This window comes from Eutrigla gurnardus, assembly GCF_963514095.1.
Source record: "Eutrigla gurnardus genome assembly, chromosome: 15".
In the NCBI taxonomy this organism is placed as follows: Eukaryota; Metazoa; Chordata; class Actinopteri; order Perciformes; family Triglidae; genus Eutrigla; species Eutrigla gurnardus.
In genome coordinates this window covers 5,453,375-5,473,826 of record NC_139938.1, presented here as the reverse complement: position 1 = coordinate 5,473,826, position 20,452 = coordinate 5,453,375, and the positions used below count along the sequence as shown (strand labels likewise).

The 20,452-nt window shown below is 41.5% G+C and overlaps 1 protein-coding gene across 10 annotated transcripts in view; it reads right to left on the bottom strand.

Moving 5' to 3' along the window:
• The window catches only part of LOC311026318 (RNA-binding protein Musashi homolog 2), a 227,110-nt gene that overhangs the window by 204,275 nt on the left and 2,383 nt on the right, over window positions 1-20,452 (bottom strand). For all 10 annotated transcript variants that reach the window (XM_084029807.1, XM_084029810.1, XM_084029814.1 and 7 more), the window contains exon 5: window positions 10,554-10,595. In XM_084029807.1, the coding sequence (XP_083885933.1) occupies window positions 10,554-10,595 (42 nt within the window). The remainder of the gene's footprint in view (window positions 1-10,553; window positions 10,596-20,452) is intronic.

The following is a 20,452-nucleotide window of genomic DNA, read 5'->3' as shown; positions in this document are numbered from 1 at the left end:
CACCTATAATTTAGCGACGAGTCAAAACGGTTCCGATAATCATACCCAAAAATTATCGTTTTGCCCACAATGTGTCCCTCCGCTCCTTTATTTTGCATTTGTTGTGTGATCATCGTGCTCTCAGCCTGTGCAGGCCTGGCGCAGATTTGGTGTATCATTTTGGTGCAACCTCACTGTTTAATGACTCTATTTATACACACCCGCATGCATACATAGTCACACATTTGGGTACACACAAAACACCTTGTTTATTCATGTAACATATCCCTCATTTAGCAGCGATATAAGTATTCTCCCTGCTGCTGCTGCTGCTGCTGCCTGACTGGCTTCACATCTGAATTCCTTCCTAAGTTGAATTAAATGCAAAATCTAATCTCCAGCACGCGCACACAAACCGACAAATACAAATAACGGAAGGGGGCCTACATGCAAACACAACACAAATTTATCCAGATGATAAAATATGATGTGGCTGACATTGCCTCCAATGAAAAATTATTGGCATGAGCCAACATGTCAGCGGTATAATCATGACTGATGTGCAGGAGAGAAAGGTCACAGCTGAGGACCGAGGCGTTCTGTAGAGGAGCAGCTAAGCTCTGGAGCGCCGCGACTCTCATGCAGTAATTCACTATTGAAGACTGGGGTGTCTTACACATACATAGCGTGTATTTTTTAATCATGCAATGCGACAGCTGCAATATATCATTGCATATATATATATATAAAAATAATAATAAACATGCCATTTTATTCCATCTCCATTAAGGTTGAAAAATGGTGTATGGTTATGGGAGTGAATGGCAGACCACCAGCATGTGACTGCAGGCAGAATCAGGTGAGGTAACAGCATTTATGGATATCCTGATGGCTATGCTTTGTTATAGCTCAACCCTCCAGATTCTATCTAGTTCCTCCCAATACCAACAATACCACGCAGATATTCTGCCAGTGGGGCCGTTTGGGAGTTATTAAGCAGAGCAAAGTACGTGCATAACAGTGTCCTTTCAGTGCTCCCACATCAGGTGGAAATCACAGAAATACACTGTGGGGATAAGGAGCGGGCTGAACGGTGGGCCTGCCATTCTTATCCACAGCTATTTGCATTGGAACCACTTGAGAACTTTTGCATCCGTTACATTGTTTTAAGTGAATACTCTTGAAACACTTATATCCCGCCGACCTCATTTTCATCTTTTATCAAGACTCATCTGCTGAAGTGAAACAAATAGCCGATAATCTTTTATGCCACGTATTAATTAAACAACAAAGAATCAATGTTCTAAGTGCCTTCTGCTAATTACATAATATTTGTACATCAAAGTGACAACAGTCACCTTCTCGTGAAGATATTTCGGGGTGGAACACAAAGGCTGCTGAGAGTGACAAGTAAAATAATAGCGCAAGTTCTGAAATATGTAATTACAGAGACTGTTTCTAACTATGCTGCTTTTTTATTTCTCGTCTACCCGGTCGTGTTTTGTTATTATTTGAGTGCCTCTCTATTGGCTGTGTGAGAGCAGATACTAAACATTAGACTGGCTTTGGTGAACCTAGGCCATTAAAAGTGACACCACCACAGTAAGCACAACAGAGAAGTTGTATGATCCATCTGATTGCAATTCATTACAAGGATGGGCTGTTGGAGCCACTTTGGACGCAGCGACATGACGCACACAAGCAATAAAACCAGAAACGGGCAACAAAAATCCAGTGGCTATCACTCTTTATCACAATACCAACAATTGCACAGCTAATAACGGCACAGGCTTGTCTTTCTGAGGGAGTATCATTCTTAATCTCAGAGGCTGGTGTCCCTAACAGGGGAAAAAACAAAAAAAAACAGGACAGCAGCGCATTAAAAACTAGAGCATAAACTGTCCCGAAACGTCAACGTGAGGAAGCAATCTGGTCCTGCGAGATTCCAATATCTTACTCCACGATGACAACTGGATCCAATCATGGCAGAACACTTCAGTGAGCCAGTCAGTTAATCCTCCAATCAGACAGACACGTCCATCACAGAATTGTCAGACTTTTACTTTTCTTTATAAAAAGGTGCAAAATTTAGACCATTAATACAGCAGCAAATAACTCGTGCTCTGTACAGATATAGAGCAGTAATGTCTACCTGAGCAGAGGGTGAAGTGTGTGTTTCTGTGTGTGTTGATCCGAGCTTCGCTTATGTAGATGCTCATGCATGCGAAGTCCCTGTGCCACCATTGGCTAGCTTATCCGTTTAGCACTGTTAGCTGCTAGCCACTGGCTCAGTCGTCATGTTGATAGCTGTGTGGAGGCAATCCCTCACTGAATTTGGAATTTAGCACCTTAAACACATAAATATACTACAGATACTATATGTCTAAGACCTCCTTCTCAGAGTTGATGTTGTAACAGAAACCTACTAAACAGCCAGATTTACAAAATGTCTTGAACCAAACACTGACCAGCTTCTTTGGTAAAGTCAAACTCGTAACATTTACTACCAGTATGTATGTTTTCTCAGTAATTTCTACGTGTGTGTTATTTTTATAATTACTGTCACTAAAATGCAATATTTCACACTTCTATTGTATCTTTTTATATGTTGGTTAAGTACCACACATCTGTTTTGTAGTATGTTAATTCTTCAGGGTACGAAACACATAGTGCAGCTTTAATCTGTGTATCCGTGTATTTTATTCACACAAGATACAAATTGTACTTTGGAAGGTTTATTGTATCACTCGAAATGGTTTGGCTTTGAACAGTGCTTACATTCTTCTGATGCGAGACCACGAGAGAGTATGCCTATAATTGCAGACATCTTGACACACCTGAGCTTCTCTTTCTATAGATGGCATATTTCACTCTGTTGGACAAATTCCCTGCGTGTTTGAAATGAGAAACGCTGGTGTGAAGGAGGGGAGAATTCAAAGCTGGACAGAAAGGGGATTCCTGCGACAACACAATGGAACTCATCGTCCCGATTAAACTAGACGCCCCTTTTTAAAATGATTTCCAGTATTTCATTCAAACGCGATCTGAAAAAGGTCACTGTAAAAAAAGATTTTTAGAAGATAACATTTTGAAATGCATTCCTCATCATGGCCGAAGCCACTCCTTTTCCACTCGATTCCTTGATTGTTCACATTTGATGATGGGTGAAGATGTTCATATCATGAGAAAGCTGAGCTGGTTAATCTACCCGTCACATGACTGCAGCGCTCTAATAGAGAGCAGTGCTGCAGCGGCGGCGGGCCCAAGGTCAGAGTCGGTTAGTTCATGCCCTCCGAAGCCTCTTAGATTGGCAGTAACATTCTTCTGATGACAGACCACCAGAAAACCACCAATATTTGACCACATGCAGTCACTCTGGTTTTTGCTGTAAATGTAACACACTGGAGATATTAGGACTAACATACAGTTTTCCTGAGTCCTGCTGTTTTCCAGTTTTTCAAATGAATATTGATTTGATTTGATTCTCTTCATAAGGTTCATGACTAGGCTTGGGATGATATAAAGATTGCATGTCACGATTATACCGGCCAGAATAAGTGCGATTATCGATATTATCCCGAAAATTATCAAAATGGGCTTAAAACTCTTAGATGGGTTCAAAGTACTGGTATCTCTTTACATTTTGTTAAGAAATAAATATTGTTATCGCATCACAGATAAGACGTCTTAATACAATCTTAAATTAGATAATCATAAATTATTAGTATCAAACAAATCACTTCTCTACCATGACAGCAAACTCAAGTCCCTATTGATGATATTCACGATTATCCTGATAATCAATTTATTGAGTGTTTTTTTAATCCAAATGCGACGGCTGTAACACATCCCAGTGATGCATCTGCACACATTAGACTTCTGCTCCATGTGTGTCTGTGTTGTTTGCATGTGTGTGTGTACGTGTGTGCTTTCGCTTTGATAAGAGGTCTTGAGAGGTATAGTGGAGGACCATGCCCTCCTCTGCTCTGCTCTCCTCTCTATCCCAGCTAGCAGGCTGTCCTCATTACTGTCAGTCAGCATCAGGTTTAGCAGTGCCAGGCTCCTGCACAGCCCTCTGTCCTCTCTGCCCTGCCAGCACTAGGCCTGCCTGACTGCTGCCATTGGTAAGCATTGTAAGAACCCCTCAATCCCCTAGAAAACCTAATTACTCTCCACCCGCAACCAAGGAGACCGGAGCAGAAAAAAGAGGCAGGCCGAGGAAAGAAGAATCACACACATGTGCACTCCATTTATAAAGCGCTCCGGCAATTATTCAAACAAAAGGGAAATGTGTGTTCATATTATATCTGCGGTTATTAAAAAAAAAAATAGCATTCACATTTTACAGATCATCTATCTTTCTATTGATGCGTAAATGTTGGAGGAAAGGATAAATTTAGAAAATGTGAAACCAAAAACAAACCCTGCAGGAATCAAACTGACTGGGTTTGGCCGTTAACTGGGTCACTCAGTCGGTGATTGTGTCTGACCACCAAACAAACAGTCATTCATATGTCTGTGCTCTGGCCCCGTTTTCATCTGGAGCAGTTCCACTGAGGCCTCTGAAAGCAAAGGAGCTGACGGGTCAGGGATTTCAACCCATCTCCAGCTTCGGCACAGGAGCCATTACCACAGAGGGAAAAAACAACTCCTTGTGTCATCCTCCATCTAAAGAAGGGTTTATTTATGTTGCTTGCACATCTGTGTGGGTTTTTTTTTTTGCCAGGGGTGAGGGGAGAGTGACAGCGAAGAATTCCCATCAACTCGCCTGTCACTTTTCCGTCGTCTTCCGTCTGTCTCTCGGTTTCACTGAAACGTCAGTGCATTCGCTGTCTGTTGTAAAACCCATTTCAAAAGTGCATTTATTTTCAGAAATACAGCAAAACGTCTTTTCAGTTGGACATCTTGGTCCCTCGCCAGGATAAGACCTTCTCCGTATGCCTTGAAATGCGACGTCGGGTCGGGATAATAGTCCGCACACAACACAACAATCTCTCTTTCTTCCACTCCGTGTGCTATCTGCACGCTACAAACGCCTTGAAATAAGAACATGCCCAATAAGAAATAATCTTCTTTTATCATAATAAAATATTTGGGTGGGCTCATTGTCATAAACTGTAAAGCTGAACAAAGATATTGATACGGAAATTCTGGCCGACATTAAAAGACTTTTGTCCTTGAATATTCTTTCACACTCGTGCAGCTGTGCAGATCCGAGTTGGAACGGGGGAAGCTGGTGCTTTTAATAAACTCACGGGGACATTCAAAGGGGCTGGCAGCTACAGAGGTTTCATTTTCCCAGCAGTGAGCTGTGTCATTTAAAATAAGGATCATTTTGAGATGGGGGAATATCATAATGCTAAATCTAGATCAAATAACTGGGCACGGTGTAAGACTGGATTTGCAAGGCCTTGTAATCCTGAAAGAGTCAAAAAGAAAAGGAGAGGGAGAATGAAGGAGTGACGGATGATAACCAGGAAAGAGGAGCGCCAACTCCACCTGTGCCTCTTTTATACAGCACGCACACATGAGATCTTGTGTTTGCGTTGCACATTACAAAAGGCATTGTGCCATTTACTTCCTGCAGCATTCTAATTAGACGTCATTAAAGCTTAAGACGAGAAATCTCCGGAACCACAATGCACCTGGGTCGTTTCTAAAGCACATGCTGTCCATGAGGCAGGTGTGGGATGCAGACCAGTAGCGAAGACTGGGGGGACTGGTCATTTTGTCATTCACAGGAAATAAGTGTAAGAGATAAAAAAAATTAAAAAAAAGCAAGAGACAAAGAGTCTCCAGCTGCCAGAGATGGACCGACAGCAACAGTAGGCCACGAACAGGGAAGCCACGGCTGTCAATGGAGTAAAATTTGGGGCATATTTTTGACTGAATCCCCGAATGACCTCAACGTATGTACTAGGACAGCTCGCCCTCCTCCTCGCTGACATGAACGCTTTATTACGTCGCAAACACAATAAACAGACTTCCTGGAAGTCACAGCTGTGCAGAGCCATCGCCTCCTCTCTGCATCCCAAAGAGTGACAACCGGCTTCGGGATGGCTTACGCCCTGATTATGCTTCCGCGTAGTGATCACGCAACGGCCACGCAGTTGCTTGGAGACCGTGATGGTTCTGCGTTGGGTTTACGTGTCGAAATGCAATTCAATGCCACACCGGTAAAGGGCGCTATGGTTTTTGTAAAGACTGACCGACCGACCGAGACTCTTGACGTATATCGTCGTTAGCCTCGTTATTGTCTATTTGTTTACTTTCCGGCTTTAAACGTCCACTTTTTTTCAGAACCTGGTGTTTTATTTCTTTGTGCAAAAGCGAGAAGGTGCAAACAATAAAACGAGGTGCAAACAATAAAAGTAGCCTTTTAAAAGTTTAAATGGCGGTGTTTATGAGTGGAAACCGGATAGCGGTCTCCAGCGGATGTAGTTAGCGGACCAATCACAGCCAATGCCGCTGCGTTGGTGTTGCGTCGCCTCGACGCGCGTCTAGGATTTTTGGGAGGTGCACGTCAGGCCCTTGCGTTGGACGTAAGGGGGGTCCGCAAGGACGTAAGGGGTCCGCAAGCCCCCTTGCGTTGTGTCGACGCGGAAGCATAACTTGGGCTTTACACAGCAAATCCCTTTATGGAGGCGCAAGGAAAGGGTTACGCCCTTTGCTCGGTAAACGGCTGCTGCTCCTTCTTTTCATTTCCATAACAAGCCATCAGAACTCATCTCCCACTGAAGTGGCCACAGTCCCACTGGCAATTAAAATCATGCTGGGACATGCCATAGTTGTGTGTTAACTCCACTGAGGGAAACAAAAGCAGCAGCGGTAATGACGCCAAACTGTTGAGTGGTGAATCTCTAGCAATGTCTGCGGAAACCCGCCCGCTTTGATTTCTCCGGGAAGCTGAGAGCAGGCCTCGTTTACATCTTTCAGTGTGAACCTTCCTGGAGAAAATATCAAACGGGGAAACGGCATCATCTCATCTCTGTCGTCTTTACAACTCGCTATAAAGAAACGCAACACTTGAAGAGGCAGAGGAATCGGCGGTATCGCAACAGGTCCGACGTTAACGTGGGAAAAAAGGAGCGGGACCTTAAAAACGCACTTGGATCATTTTGGTGTAAAAAGTCAAATATTTTCATATAAAACAGAATCTGGTTAGATGTAAAGGATAGCATCTCTATCTTGACTGCTGCAGCGTCGTATTCAGCTTCAGCCAACGCAGGATGAGGACTGGAGATTTTATAACATAGGTTCCCTTAATTGAACAACTTCTTTTTAAACATTCTGCAAATATGATATGCGAGTACCGAATTATGATAGAGATGAAAATATATGAACTTCTCCTTTAAAACCAATACTTGAACAAACTACAGAAATGGTCTCCTGGGCAACACCAGACGTAGACACACGATATCACAGCAAAAAAACAAAAAAAATAGTGATGAATATATTTTGGTCATCACATCTGTATTCATGTATATATTTTGAGGAATAAGCTCCAATATAATCACTTCAGCATATATCTACCGCAAGAATGGCGTTAAATTAAATTGTTTTTGCTGCTTACGGAGTGGATCAAGAATGGCTTAATGCTAATGTCGACATGCTGAAACATTTATGCAGAAAGCCTGGAATTCTAAAGCTACTTTTAGCGGCCTATCTAATAAAGCCGCGGCTGACCCCAGCCAGGCTCAATCGGCAAGGAGGAGACAGGGCATAAAGCACCTTGCATCACATCGTCATTGTTTAATCCTTTCCTTCTCATCTGTCAGTCATCAACAGGGGAAACCTAATCCCTGAATATCTGTGGACTCGCCTGCATTGATACCTTTGACGCGACTTGTAAGCGCAGCTTCTATTTTCTTATACAAAACTTTTAAGTCTTAAGATAAGATTTGGTTGTGTGACATTATTCATTAGTAATGTGTGTGTGCCAGTTTGCATTCCTTAAGTGTGTTTTCTTTGATTGACGGGACCTGTAGTTATCTCTCCTTCGTGCCTTTATACCAATAAAAAATAGAATACCAACCTCAAACATATATATTTATATATTTTGAATATATATATATATATATATATTCAAAGCAAAGCAGTAACTCTGTGACTGATTTGTCATACAAGAACATATTTATATGTCTCGTCATGACAATAACCAGGTAAAAGACATTAAATGCATCCCTTTGAAATGCCCCAGAATAGTGCATACCAGCACAAATCCTCCGAGCAAGTCGACTTTGACGCTCGAATCAAGATTTAAATTAAATGATGTCTGCTTGGATATCGCCTAATGATTATGTACTGGCAAACTCCTTCCTGTCTGTTTCTGACCGTCTCTGTATAATGGAAGCGTCCGTGTTGTGGGCCAGTGTCAGTTATGCCTGCTGATACAAGTTGTTTTTCCTGTGATCCTGTCATCCCGGTGCAAACACCTTCAGTTGTTTACAGTGAAATGTCCTCTGTGTTCACCTTCACTTCCTGTCTGTTTTTCGGCGTTACTCTACGTGCTCTACATACTGTTTAGTTTAACCGCGCCGCAGCATTCAACCCGCGGGAGGTCATTGGCAGGGTTACTTGTGAGGTCATTGTTAGCCGTGAGAAAATTAACGCTGATTGGTCCCGTCACGATCCGCTCCCCGAAGCCCGTGCCACGGAGGCACCTGCCAAGGCGAGCTTCTTTAAACAAGAACGAAGCCTATTCAACAGCTGCATAAGCAGCCAGGCAGGCAGACAGTGGAGGGGAGCGAGGGACAAAGGAAAGCAAATGCAAAACAGAGAGGACTTTCTAAATGGGAACCTCAGAATGGGACTTCTTTTAAAGGTCTTAAATCAATTGAACATAAAGTACAAACCCATGCAATGTTAATCTATCTGGCTTAATCCCATTGCTTTAAGATCCTTTATAATCCACGTTCAATACAACCATTTTTCTTCTCTAACAAGCTTGCGCTATAGTCATTTTATAAATCATTGGTACGAGGCATTCGCAGAGCCACGACTTCTGTTATGGTGTCATTATTTCACTGCGTTTTGAGCCACACAAGGCATGACAAATATGTTTCCGAGTTGTAGAACAGCGCCACATATTGTATTTCTGTGTCTGAGTCATTGCTAAAAAAAAGACTAGAACGCTCTTAAAGAAAAGAAAAAAAAACAATAACCACGAGAGCAAAAGGAGTTTCTTGCTCACTTAAATATTGGAAGCATCATCAACCATCTGAGCTGTTTTATTGCACCTTGGACTTTCACGAGAGGTGGCTGCGAACAGAAGAAGTTAAAGTGATGCACTTGGCGCGGAGGAAAATGTGGAGAAACACTGCCGGTTTCTCAACCATATGCCGATATCCTTAAGTCACCATGTGCTCTGGCTTTGAAAGCACGCGCTGCCAATTCCTCATTTGAAACCTGACCAACTCTTTAACAATGCCTCTCTCTGATCCAGTGGGAAGGAGAAAATCTATTATCGATTTCCACCTGGTTTAGGTGGAAAAAAGGGGGCCTGGTAGCGGTGTTGAATAGCCCCACACTGTACTGTGCCTCCACGGTGAGGCTGGGGGGGGATGGTGGGTGCGAGAGGGCATGTCAACAAAAAGCCCTTGACTACGCCACGGCGCCATCTGCACACGCTGAATATTTCATCGTCAATAGAACCGCTCGAGACCAGCAATCAAGAACGGGGGGGGGAAAGAAAATACGCATCACGAGGAGCTCGTAGGACAGTTCCTGCGTGATTGGAGTTTGGCTTTTCTCTTTAAATCACCCATTGTTTCAATGCTAATTGTGACCATTTGTAAACGCACACAACCACAATTAAAGATATTCTCTTAATCACTCGTGTCAATTCAATCCCATTCAACTCGAAATGAGAAAACAACTCAATCGACACAATTCAGCCAGTAAATGTAATTACTTATTCGCAATCAGAAGTCACCAATTATTTCTTATATTAAAAAAATAAAAAAAATTGCATTAATATGCACTTTCAAAATCACGTTAAGAGCCAACACAACACAAAGAAAATCATTCTCTTTTTTTTTTTTAAGAAATGTTCAACCGCCCAAACGTTGCCTGGAGATACCGGTATATTAGAGCCCACCTCAGTCACGACCCCCGTCAAGCCAACACACCAACACAAGACGGTTTCACACCTTTACTCTGTTGCATTGACACACAATAAAGCTTGATTCATACTATAATTGGCAATTTGTAATAATAACAGTTCATTTCAAAACATTTGACATTAAAAACAACTATAACGTGGGATGAAATGCAAAAATGAGACAAAATAAAAAAAATAAAGCAGTGAGGTACCGGAACAAAAAAACAAAACATGAGCTCAATCATGCTGAACATTTGCTTTAAGTCTAATATGTCCAACTTTAATTGCTTTGGTGAAACAGCACAGACAAGGTGAGAACAATGGAGCCAGACTTGGTATTTTTCTCTACAATAACAAACAGACAACCGCTGCCTCTTTGTATCTGCGGCGCGAGCACACAAAATTAGGTAAGCTAGTGACATGAGACATAATCATTTTCTTTGAGCAGGGTCGGTGACCAATTTATTCTTACCTTAGGCTGGGCGCGACGTGGAAAGGCAACCTTAGGATCAATCTGAGAATGAGAAAAGAATAGCAACATTGTTGTTAAAAGAATAGATGTCATTTTCTTGCAGGTGAAAAGCAATGAACAGGTGCTGGAAACATTAAAAAAAACTGTGAGCCCACAAAGGGTCCCCGGGGTGCGAAAAACCTGTGGTCAGAATAAATACTGGGATCTTTATTCATATTCAAAACTTGGTGCGTTAAAATGTAATATTTTCTACCCGCAATGTTAACAATCGGAGCCATTAAGAGATACAGAAGCTGCATAATCAGCCTGTGGCGATACAGACAGTCTGCTTTGGAATTTCAGAAACTTCTTTCTTTTTTTCTTAAGCTGCATTCAAGAGCTGTCAAAACTATTGAAATTATAAATCAAGTGCATATGAATGGCCCAACAATTCATGGTGATGGGGACATGGGAAGAGGGTGGTGGGTTGTAACACAACAGGACCTTTAGGTTCAAAACAACAAACACTTCATTAAGAATCTCTATATTGAGCCCTCTCTAATCGTCATGCGAAATCTGTCATTATGAGGATTTGAAGAGCGCTGGCCAATATTATTGACCTCGTTACTTCACGTATCAAACTTTGTGGAACTTATCCAATTGTGTTTTTGGCCTGCCATTATTTTCCGTTTTTTTACTGGCTCTTTAATTCGGTTTGAATTTCCTTTTATGATGTGTTTCCGTTGCTAATTGACTCAACGCTTTGCTGAGTGTCGCTGTAATGTGTTGTATAAAGAAACACGCACTGCATTGCCCTCCTACAAGTGATGGCGCTCAATGACACGTTCAAGGCAAAAATATTCATAATGTACTTTAGGAAAGCACCTATTAATTACCGCTAATTACTGACCAAAATATCGCCGCTACCGAATCATCTAGCGGAGCTGCCAACTGACAATGGGGGTCGGATTTAATTCCCGTTGAAGTTCCGACCAAGTTGTTAGTGCATTAGTAAACTTGGGTTGTAATTGCTGCTAATATTGAAGATTTATTTTTACCAAGTTGCCGGTTAGTGATTTGTTGTTATTTTATTACTAAAAAGTCAAGCCTGATGTTGCCTTACACCTAAAAGAATAATCAGTCTCTTCCACACAATTAGGCTTAATAATGAAACACTAGATCGGTACTCGGTAACGGCCGGCACCTAAAGCCTACGTATCACCATACCGACAGTCTGATTGGTGCGTCCGCATTCTGCTGGTCACAGCAGAGACTCACTTTGATTTTAGGCAGGAATGGCTGATTGAATATGACAGGGAGAAAATGAGAGTCTGAGGCCACTGACGCCTCCAGATATTGCCAAATAACCAGGAGGATGCGTCAGATCAGCCCGTTTCTCCATCTTGTGCTTGTTATCTCATTAGCTACACTTTCCTCGTTAATTCCACTGGTATGAAGGTATGTGGTGGGGCGTTCTCATCAACAGCACAATGAGGAGGAACTATCTCAAACAGCCATGTAAAAGGAGAAAGGATTTGCTTTTGGAGGATAATGCGACTAATTTGTGCTCAACTGAAAATTATTTTCATGCGTTTATTTTCCGTGAGTTATACTAAAATATCTACCATGAGTGTACCAATTCTATGCTTTCATAAAAGTCACTCATTCAACACAGATGGATATATTTAAGAAAGAGGCACCTCTTCCTGCTGAGGAAGACAATAGAAAAGAAAGTGAATTAAGGACCACGAGAACAAAAAGACACCATCTGCACAGATCAATTAAGCCAATGAGAGCGACTATGTTTTAATGCGTTTGAAGGGAATCCATGATGTGCGATGTCATTGTCATCTTTTTCTGTCAGTCCCAGTTATTACGGTTATCTTTCTAAATCAAGTCAAAATGAGAAATGAATTCAATAACACCTGGGTATGGCAACCCTGCTTGTAATGAATTTCATTTAAAGATTTGTTTTAGCACTTAGCCCCAGGCATAACCAATTCAAACTCAATTATTGTGCGCGCCCTATTTGAGCAAAGACAACACATTATGCGTTGAATACCAAAGTCCTATACACTTGGTAATGTATCTTACTCTTTAAGCCTACACAAAACGTATCAAACCTCATTTCGACATAATGCGTGAACTAATTGTTTTTTCTGTCCTGCTGAGAGTTTCTATTCAGTGTGAAGCTTCCCGTTTCCCCGTGCACAAGAGAGCACTTAAACGCAGCGGCGGCGGAGGTCATATGGTTTGCTGTCAGTTGAAAATATGAGAATTATCAAAAAAAGAGCCAATTATATGCACAGAATTGTGTTCAAAATGAGGCTACACCCGATTGTTTAAATCACATTCGGAGCAATGCAACCAAATTAGGCAGAGAGGACTTAGGAAGCAATCCTTCTGAGAAATCCTGTAGCAGCACCTTTTTAGGTCACAACTTATGATGAATGACTCCTTTGAGAAATTTAAACAGGAGGAGGAGAGATGTAGGAATTGTTTCCCTTTGGTTTGCATATTCATGTGCACAGGATATTTTTTTTTATGTGCAAAGTACCTTCATACTTAAGGCCGAGAGCTGAAGTACGCGCTGCCCTCTGCACTGGATAACCGTACCCTCTCGGTTTCACTTGGTACTTCCTTCCTGAAGCATTTTTTCGTTATGTAGCACACATGAGAGGTTTGGGATCACTCAAATGGACATGGGTGGTACACTTATTTCAGTAATTCCATATAGAGTAACTGCAAATGTTATTTCACTCATCCGTTTTCATCCATCACTACCGTGAAATTGTTAACGCTAATTACAAAAAAATACCTATTACTGGTATACCATGTTTTGTTTTCAAGAACCTACTTTTCTTAATGGGCTTTAGGGGGGGGGAGCACTCTGTGCCATTACTTTAACTGTAATTTTCACATTCTCCTCCTTCATCTGCTGAAAGCAACAAGTCAAGGCATACTCTGGGTGGTTTGTCGAGATGCATCCTGGGAACAGATCTGCGGCTGATGTAGACGCAGAAAAGGCCATTTTCAGGCAACATGTGTACCAGGAGACACATTAAAAACACAGAAATTGAAGACACACAACTAACTCCAGTGTAGAAAGATAGGCCTCTTATCCAGCTTTAGCTGTATGGTTATCTTCTAGTAGCAGCTAAAGTACTTTATTAATCCGCCTCTAGGAAATGTCTTTATCATGGAAACATCACAAGCGGCGCATGCAAACTAAACGGCTCATATTTCAGAAACCTGACTTGGAGCTCAATGAACAATCTGCTCTGAATATGGATATGCTCCACCTTTGAACATTACGCTTTATTGGTTGCCAGATTAGCCGCTCAAACGAGGGAAACCAAACACTTTTACGTGGGTAAACACCTGGAATTTACCTTCTGTGTGTTGTTTGTATACTGTGCAAGTATGAAGGTCATTGAGATCGTAAATTCATTAGGGAGCGTGGTCATAAACTTGACTTGGATTGGCTGGACTGATATGCAACAATTTGCTGTTGTTTTTCTTATAAGTGGGGGTTTGAACTTGTCGCAAAGTGGAAAGGGGAACTGCTTCTATTTTATATTAGGAAATATGAAAAACTCTCTCCCAAATCCACAAACAGGGGTGCTAAAACTCAAATCGGTCATCAAGTGTAAAGTGTGGAACTGCTCCCAAGACAATAAATTTGGAGAGATGTTATAGATGACACTTAGAGCGCCCGGGGGAATGTTCTGAGCGTATGGGTACATTTTCTGGTTCACAATTGAGAACACTACAACCGAATGAAGCTCATTTGTGTACAAAAAGGAAAAAATCAGGATCCCGTTCATTGTCTATGGAGCAACTCCACACTTTATATCTGATGACAACTATAGTTTGAGTCATACTTCTCTGGTAACTGGTTTTGAGAGAGTAGCTCATGTTCACAAATATTGATTGAGCTGAGCCCTGTTTGACACAGCTGAATGGGCCAGAGACAGCTAGATGTGACCAAAATACAGTATTGTGATTGCTGGTATGATGTAGAACTACAACGATAAGTCGATTCATCAAGTAGTAGATGCACAGTAATTCAATTGGCAACTTAACTTAATTGTTTTGATTTTAAGTAGTCATTAACGTTATAATAAATACAATATTTTGGACTGTTGGTCACACAAAACAAGACATGTCATCACCTTGGACTTATGGAAATTGTGTATGTAAAATGTCTTCAAATGCTAAGTCCCGCCCCTCAAACACAGACTGGCCAACCAATGTGCAGCATCAGCCAGCTCCAACCAGGGTCTGACAACAAGCCGGCGCTGCTAGACTGATAGACAGGTGATGTGCTGGTTCACTTTTCGGTAGACTTTAGCTTCTGTCTTTTTGTTTTTAACTTGTTTTTGCTGATGAATCAACACAATCTTAACACTTGTCTCTATTTTTCACTCTTACTTTATCGGCAATGATATGTTGTGGTTTCTTTCTTTCACTTATTGTAAGTCGCTTTGGACAAAAGCGTCTGCTAAATGCCCTAAATGTAAATGTAATGTGATGTGACAAAAACTAGATAACATATATTTAGTAAGTGCAGTTAGTGACAGTGTGGGCTCCACGGTGGCTCTGATGGCTTGACAGAGGAGCTGCGGGGGGCGGGGCTTAGCTTAGGGTCAACTCCAATCAAATGCATCATTGAATAACAGCCTCTAATGACTATTTATGACACATGAGTCACAATCACAACTTGTATCCACTTCACACCTGTGATTAATTCTATGCCATTGAGTGTGTTTACATGCGCATGTGTAATTTGATTATCACCGCATCCATGTTTTGCACATCTCTTCAGGCAGGTATATGCCATGTGGAGAACACCGCCAGCAACCAGGACACTGTGGCATGCGAACACCTTTTCCAGGTTTTTGAATATTCTTTGTCAATAGCGAACAAAGTGGCCGAGAAAGCAAAAAATCAAGACACAACTGTGTACAAGTGATGATCGGAAAACTTAGATATTGTTAGAATTATGTGTACAGGATGTGAATAACCCAGTTTTGAGTCTAATCCTAGTTTTGATCTTATTTATGATGTGATGTTTACACGGAACTTGAAAAACCTGGATACTAATGCTAATGTAAATGCACTCACTGTTCTCTGAGAGAGAAGAATCATTCTTATTCTTAGCGGGAATAAGGATATGATTATTACATTTGGTAGAATTGACTGGCAGCCTCTAATGTGATGTTTGCCTTCTCACAATGTAGCGATCCCAGGTCTAAGCAGGTTTACACCGTTGGGTGCTTTCGGTGCACAAGAGCATGACTAGTGACACACTAAAGGTGCACTAGTGGTGAAGCAGCTGTAGTCTGCTTTCTGCTCGCTCTACAGGAAACTGGCTTCTCCAGTGTGTCGGTAAGTATTCCCTCACCTTAAAGCCTCTTTACATCAACCTAACAAGACCTTTACAAAGTCACAGTTTCAGTGCAGCTTTCTTATACGAGCTCACACAGAACACAAGTGGATTTCCTTAAGACATCATACAACCTGATATGTCAACATAATAAATAAGAACAGACCAAGAGGAACCCCCTTCCCCCTCTCCCCCCTTCAACCCTGCATCTCTATCTTTTATCTTCCACAGCCTTTTACTACAGGGTCTCTATGGGCCGCTTCTGCATGCGACTGTGGGAGATCAGGGCAGAGAAACAGCCTGTATCTTCAGTTCACATCTTATAAAAAAGGGATTTCATATATTAATGTGGCTCCTGGGTAAACGCTCTTCCTCTCTCTAAAGACATATCTATACCGGCGTGATGGTGTGGTGTTTAACGCTAAGAGGAAAAAAGGCTTATCAAAACCTGCAACTTCAACTTCAGTGCGAGAGCAGGTCCACAGGGGCGCCGGTGCGATACCAAGACGAGAAATTAAAACGTAAACGTTGCATATCTGTGCTGTCAATCCTAACAGTTTTTTTTTTTTGCAGTGGAACAACACCTCAAAAAGGCAGTTTATAACACAATAATGAGAATTTTACCAAATCTCACGCTCAACGGGGGAATTAGACATAATTTTTTATCTGAAGAAAATATGCACCACCATTATGAGTATGATCCAGACTCGGTTGTATTACACAAGATATTATATTACTACCTTGGCAAGCATCCGACGTTCTGTATGTACCAACGAGAGACAGATACAGCATGCACTAATAACGCCTTCAGCCATAATTAACTGCAGAAGACAAAGCACCTGCTATGCTTAAAGAAGAGCAAGTTGGCGTTTAGCTCACTGATTTGACTTCCACGCCTTATCTGATGGATACGATTTCGATCTGCCCTCAACAGCTGCTCATCCATCCCGTTTCTCCTACTTTCCTCTTGTATAGCTATGTTGACCTGGGCTCATTCAATTCAAAGGCAACAGAACACTTTTTTTTTTTTTTTACCAAAATGTGAGTTCTACAGGTTGCAACTAAAGATTTGAACTAAAATCAATGGTATCACACAGTCATGATAAATTCATATTTTGCAATCAAACATAACCTTTGGTAAGTCCCTCATGAATACTTCAGTCAATTTTGTTTTTTTCCCCTGCTTTACATAAAACAATACAAGATGCCTAACTTGAATCAATCTTTCATCTCGCTCTCGACTCTTCCTTCTCAAAAGCACGATCATGTACTATATGATCTCCCCTGGTCATACCGGCCCGCTCCGAAACATCTTCAGGAACAGATGCTGCGAGTTGCATATTTCTAAACTGAACAAAGCATCATGAAAAATGGTAAATATGTTCTGAATTACCAGCATGTGTGTTTTGAAGCCCCAGGCTGCGCTTCTCCATATGTCTCATTCACATTCATCCTAGTCTGCGTGTTTTCATAACCGGACAAAAGGCAGAACACACGATAAAAACTAAATAAAAAAGAGAGAAAGGGAAAATACCAAGAGAAGATGAGGAAGACTGTGATTGTGTGCCTGTAATTTCATATCCTGGCATTTTCGTGGATGCAGCATTGATTCTATAGCTTTTTTAATCCCAGCCGTAGGGGAATGCTAAGCTAAAATGAAGTTCAATACTGAACTCCTCTGTGAGGTATCAGTGTAATCAAAGCAAGAGGTGCCTCTTTTGTGATTGCTTTTTAACTAATATTACTTAATAATTACTATTCTGTGTGTGTGTTTGTCAGAATACCAAAGCCAGGCATCCAACTATATGTGTAAAATAAAATGAAATAAAATGTAAATGAGGTATGATTTCCACTTTCCCTGCACAAAAAAATATGACTCAACCTGTTCACAGTCGCAGCACCTCCAGCCACTCGCGCCCTTCAAGGTTGCTAAGGACAAAAAAACACTGGCACGGACTCATTCGAGCACCGCATGGGTAGGAGGCTTGTATCTAACCGGCATCTGCAAACAAATCAAGAATCATCCGCATTTGTGGGAACGGTTCATTCATTTCATTTGTGCTGAGCAACTTTGGGAAGCGATATGATAGATCCTAATGCAATGCAATCTTGATAGCGGTGACGTTAAGATATACAACAGCACGGCAGATACAGCCCAATGACTAATAGTGAGGAAAGGCACACAGACAGCTGCCTTAGGTTTGTAATCTTCTATTGCACGCCAACGGATAAACAACAGCACATTAGCAGCTCGGAAATATCAATTTCTGCGTGCATTTGAGTCAGGATCTTTGGTACGTCAATTAGACTGTCAAACAGTCATCCGATTATAAAAATGTCAAGCAACAAAGAAAAGAAACACACAAAGCCTCACTTTGTTGTTTATTATGACAAAGCCATTCGTTATCTCTATTATTAGAGGACTAATAGCATCATCAATATATTTCAGGTTTGATGGTATGGAGACGTAATACATGGCTAACGAAATTAAGCAAATAAATCACACTTGATTATGTTAATAGTCATTAAAATATATAAATTTGAGAAATGCTGGGGGCTACGGGTTTAAGACCATGAAAAAACATCCCCTGATCACGACTGGCCAGGTTTCTCTCTCCCTCCCTCCCTCTTCCCTTCATTTCCTGTCCACTCTCTACTACATGCTATCTAATAAAAGAAGCCCCCCCCCCCTCCCAAAAAAAATACCTTAACAAATTTGGATTGTAAATCCACTTCTTCAACATATAGATTTTTTTCTGCAGGACAGCTACTATATAACAGAGGTAATGATCAATAGTATTAAAAAGGAAAGGTTTCACAACAAAGCCCCGAGTGACTTGCCAATTAGGTAAGGACAGATGTGTAACAAGTGGAGGGAGCTTTGCTGTGGCTTTGCACTGAGGCCACAATTCAGAGAAAATGATGATTGGATGTCAGACCTTAAAATGTCACTGCTCAGTTCTCAGGGTGAAGCACTGTCAGATCTGAAGAGTGTGACATAAGTCTGTCAAATATGACCTACAGCCTACAATACGGGTGATACAATTGTTTACGTACGCATCTGTAGCTGCAAAACTTTACGTCTCTTTCTCTGGATGTGAAACAAAGGTGGCCCGCGGTCTCAAAATGGCCATTTTACGTCCCAGATTTTGCATTGCATTAAATATGCTTCAGAAGAGCAAGAGAAGCCTGTGTTTTAACTCCATACGAGATAAGAATATAGACCGAGAACATAAGCTGCAGGCGAAAGCTTGGTAACGTTAATACAAGAAAAATGTATCAAAGACATTTTTCTTATGGGTGAAAAAACTATTTTACAATCAATAAGACAGTTGCAACATGGACGCAGCGGTGGTTTGAGACGGTGAGCATGGGGTCATCAAGTCAAATCCAATAAATATCTTCATCGAATCATTTCAATTGCACAAGGAATTTAACCGATTCCTGCTGCCACTACCCTCAAAGTAGTGCCTTTGGGCAAGGCATAGGCAAAAGAATGGGGCTGTTAAGGACAACTCCAAGGTGCTCTCTGCCCAACGCCTGCAGTGCCGTTAGTCATACGTATTGGTCCTTTCCTGCCTTGTCCTTGTCTTTTCCTGCCTGGTCCTTGTCTTCTCGATTCACCGATTTAACAACAGAGGGATCGCTGCACATCACCTTCATTCCCATAAGACGTAGGAACACTAAAGCACAACTACAGCAAAACTACAGCACAACTACAGCACAGCTACAGCACAGAGTTTGAGCGAGACACTGACCCTCACTAAGACTTTGAATAACACAACAGGAAGGATCTGATGGGTCGGAGGAAGGGGAAACAAATTACCAAATGCGTGCCCACCATCTGTTTGCCCCATGGTGTATTCTAACATGGTGTTATCAATCATTTTGTAAAGGTATGTAGGTAAATAACTCATTTTTAGAACAGTAGAAATACTAAACCCATAAGTCCGTGTGGAGAAGTAAAGCCTCCATCACTGAGCTGTTCTGAAAACTGGCCAAACGACTCAGAGCTCCCTAAAAAAAAAATTAAAAATGAGCAGCCACATTACTGGGAACTTTGCAGTTGAAAGTACTGGAAGCAGAAATAAAGTAAGGTCCACTGAACAGAAAGCTTTTTTAGCACTGTGCCAATCACACTTGAGCTGGAGGACATTATAAGAATAGACAACAAATCTTAACACGACTCGCCATTTCCCACAAAGATTTTCAGAGTGTCCTTAAGAACAATCCCCTTTTGTCTTTTAAAATCCTGAAAATATTCCTCCGTCTTCAGCCGAGGATGCACACGCGGAATGTTTCCTCAACACGCACTATTCCATTTCCAAAAACTATGCTGGCAGATGTGGATATTACCACCTACCGAGCAGAAATCCCAGACAAATACAATTTCAGCTGAACCCTGTCTAATCCATCGCTACAGACATCTCTCAAAAATGACTAGCATCTTTAATTATTCATACTGACTTCTACTGACAAATTTCAAAAAGGGTAAGAAGAATCCACAATACTTCAAAGTTTTCCATGGGTG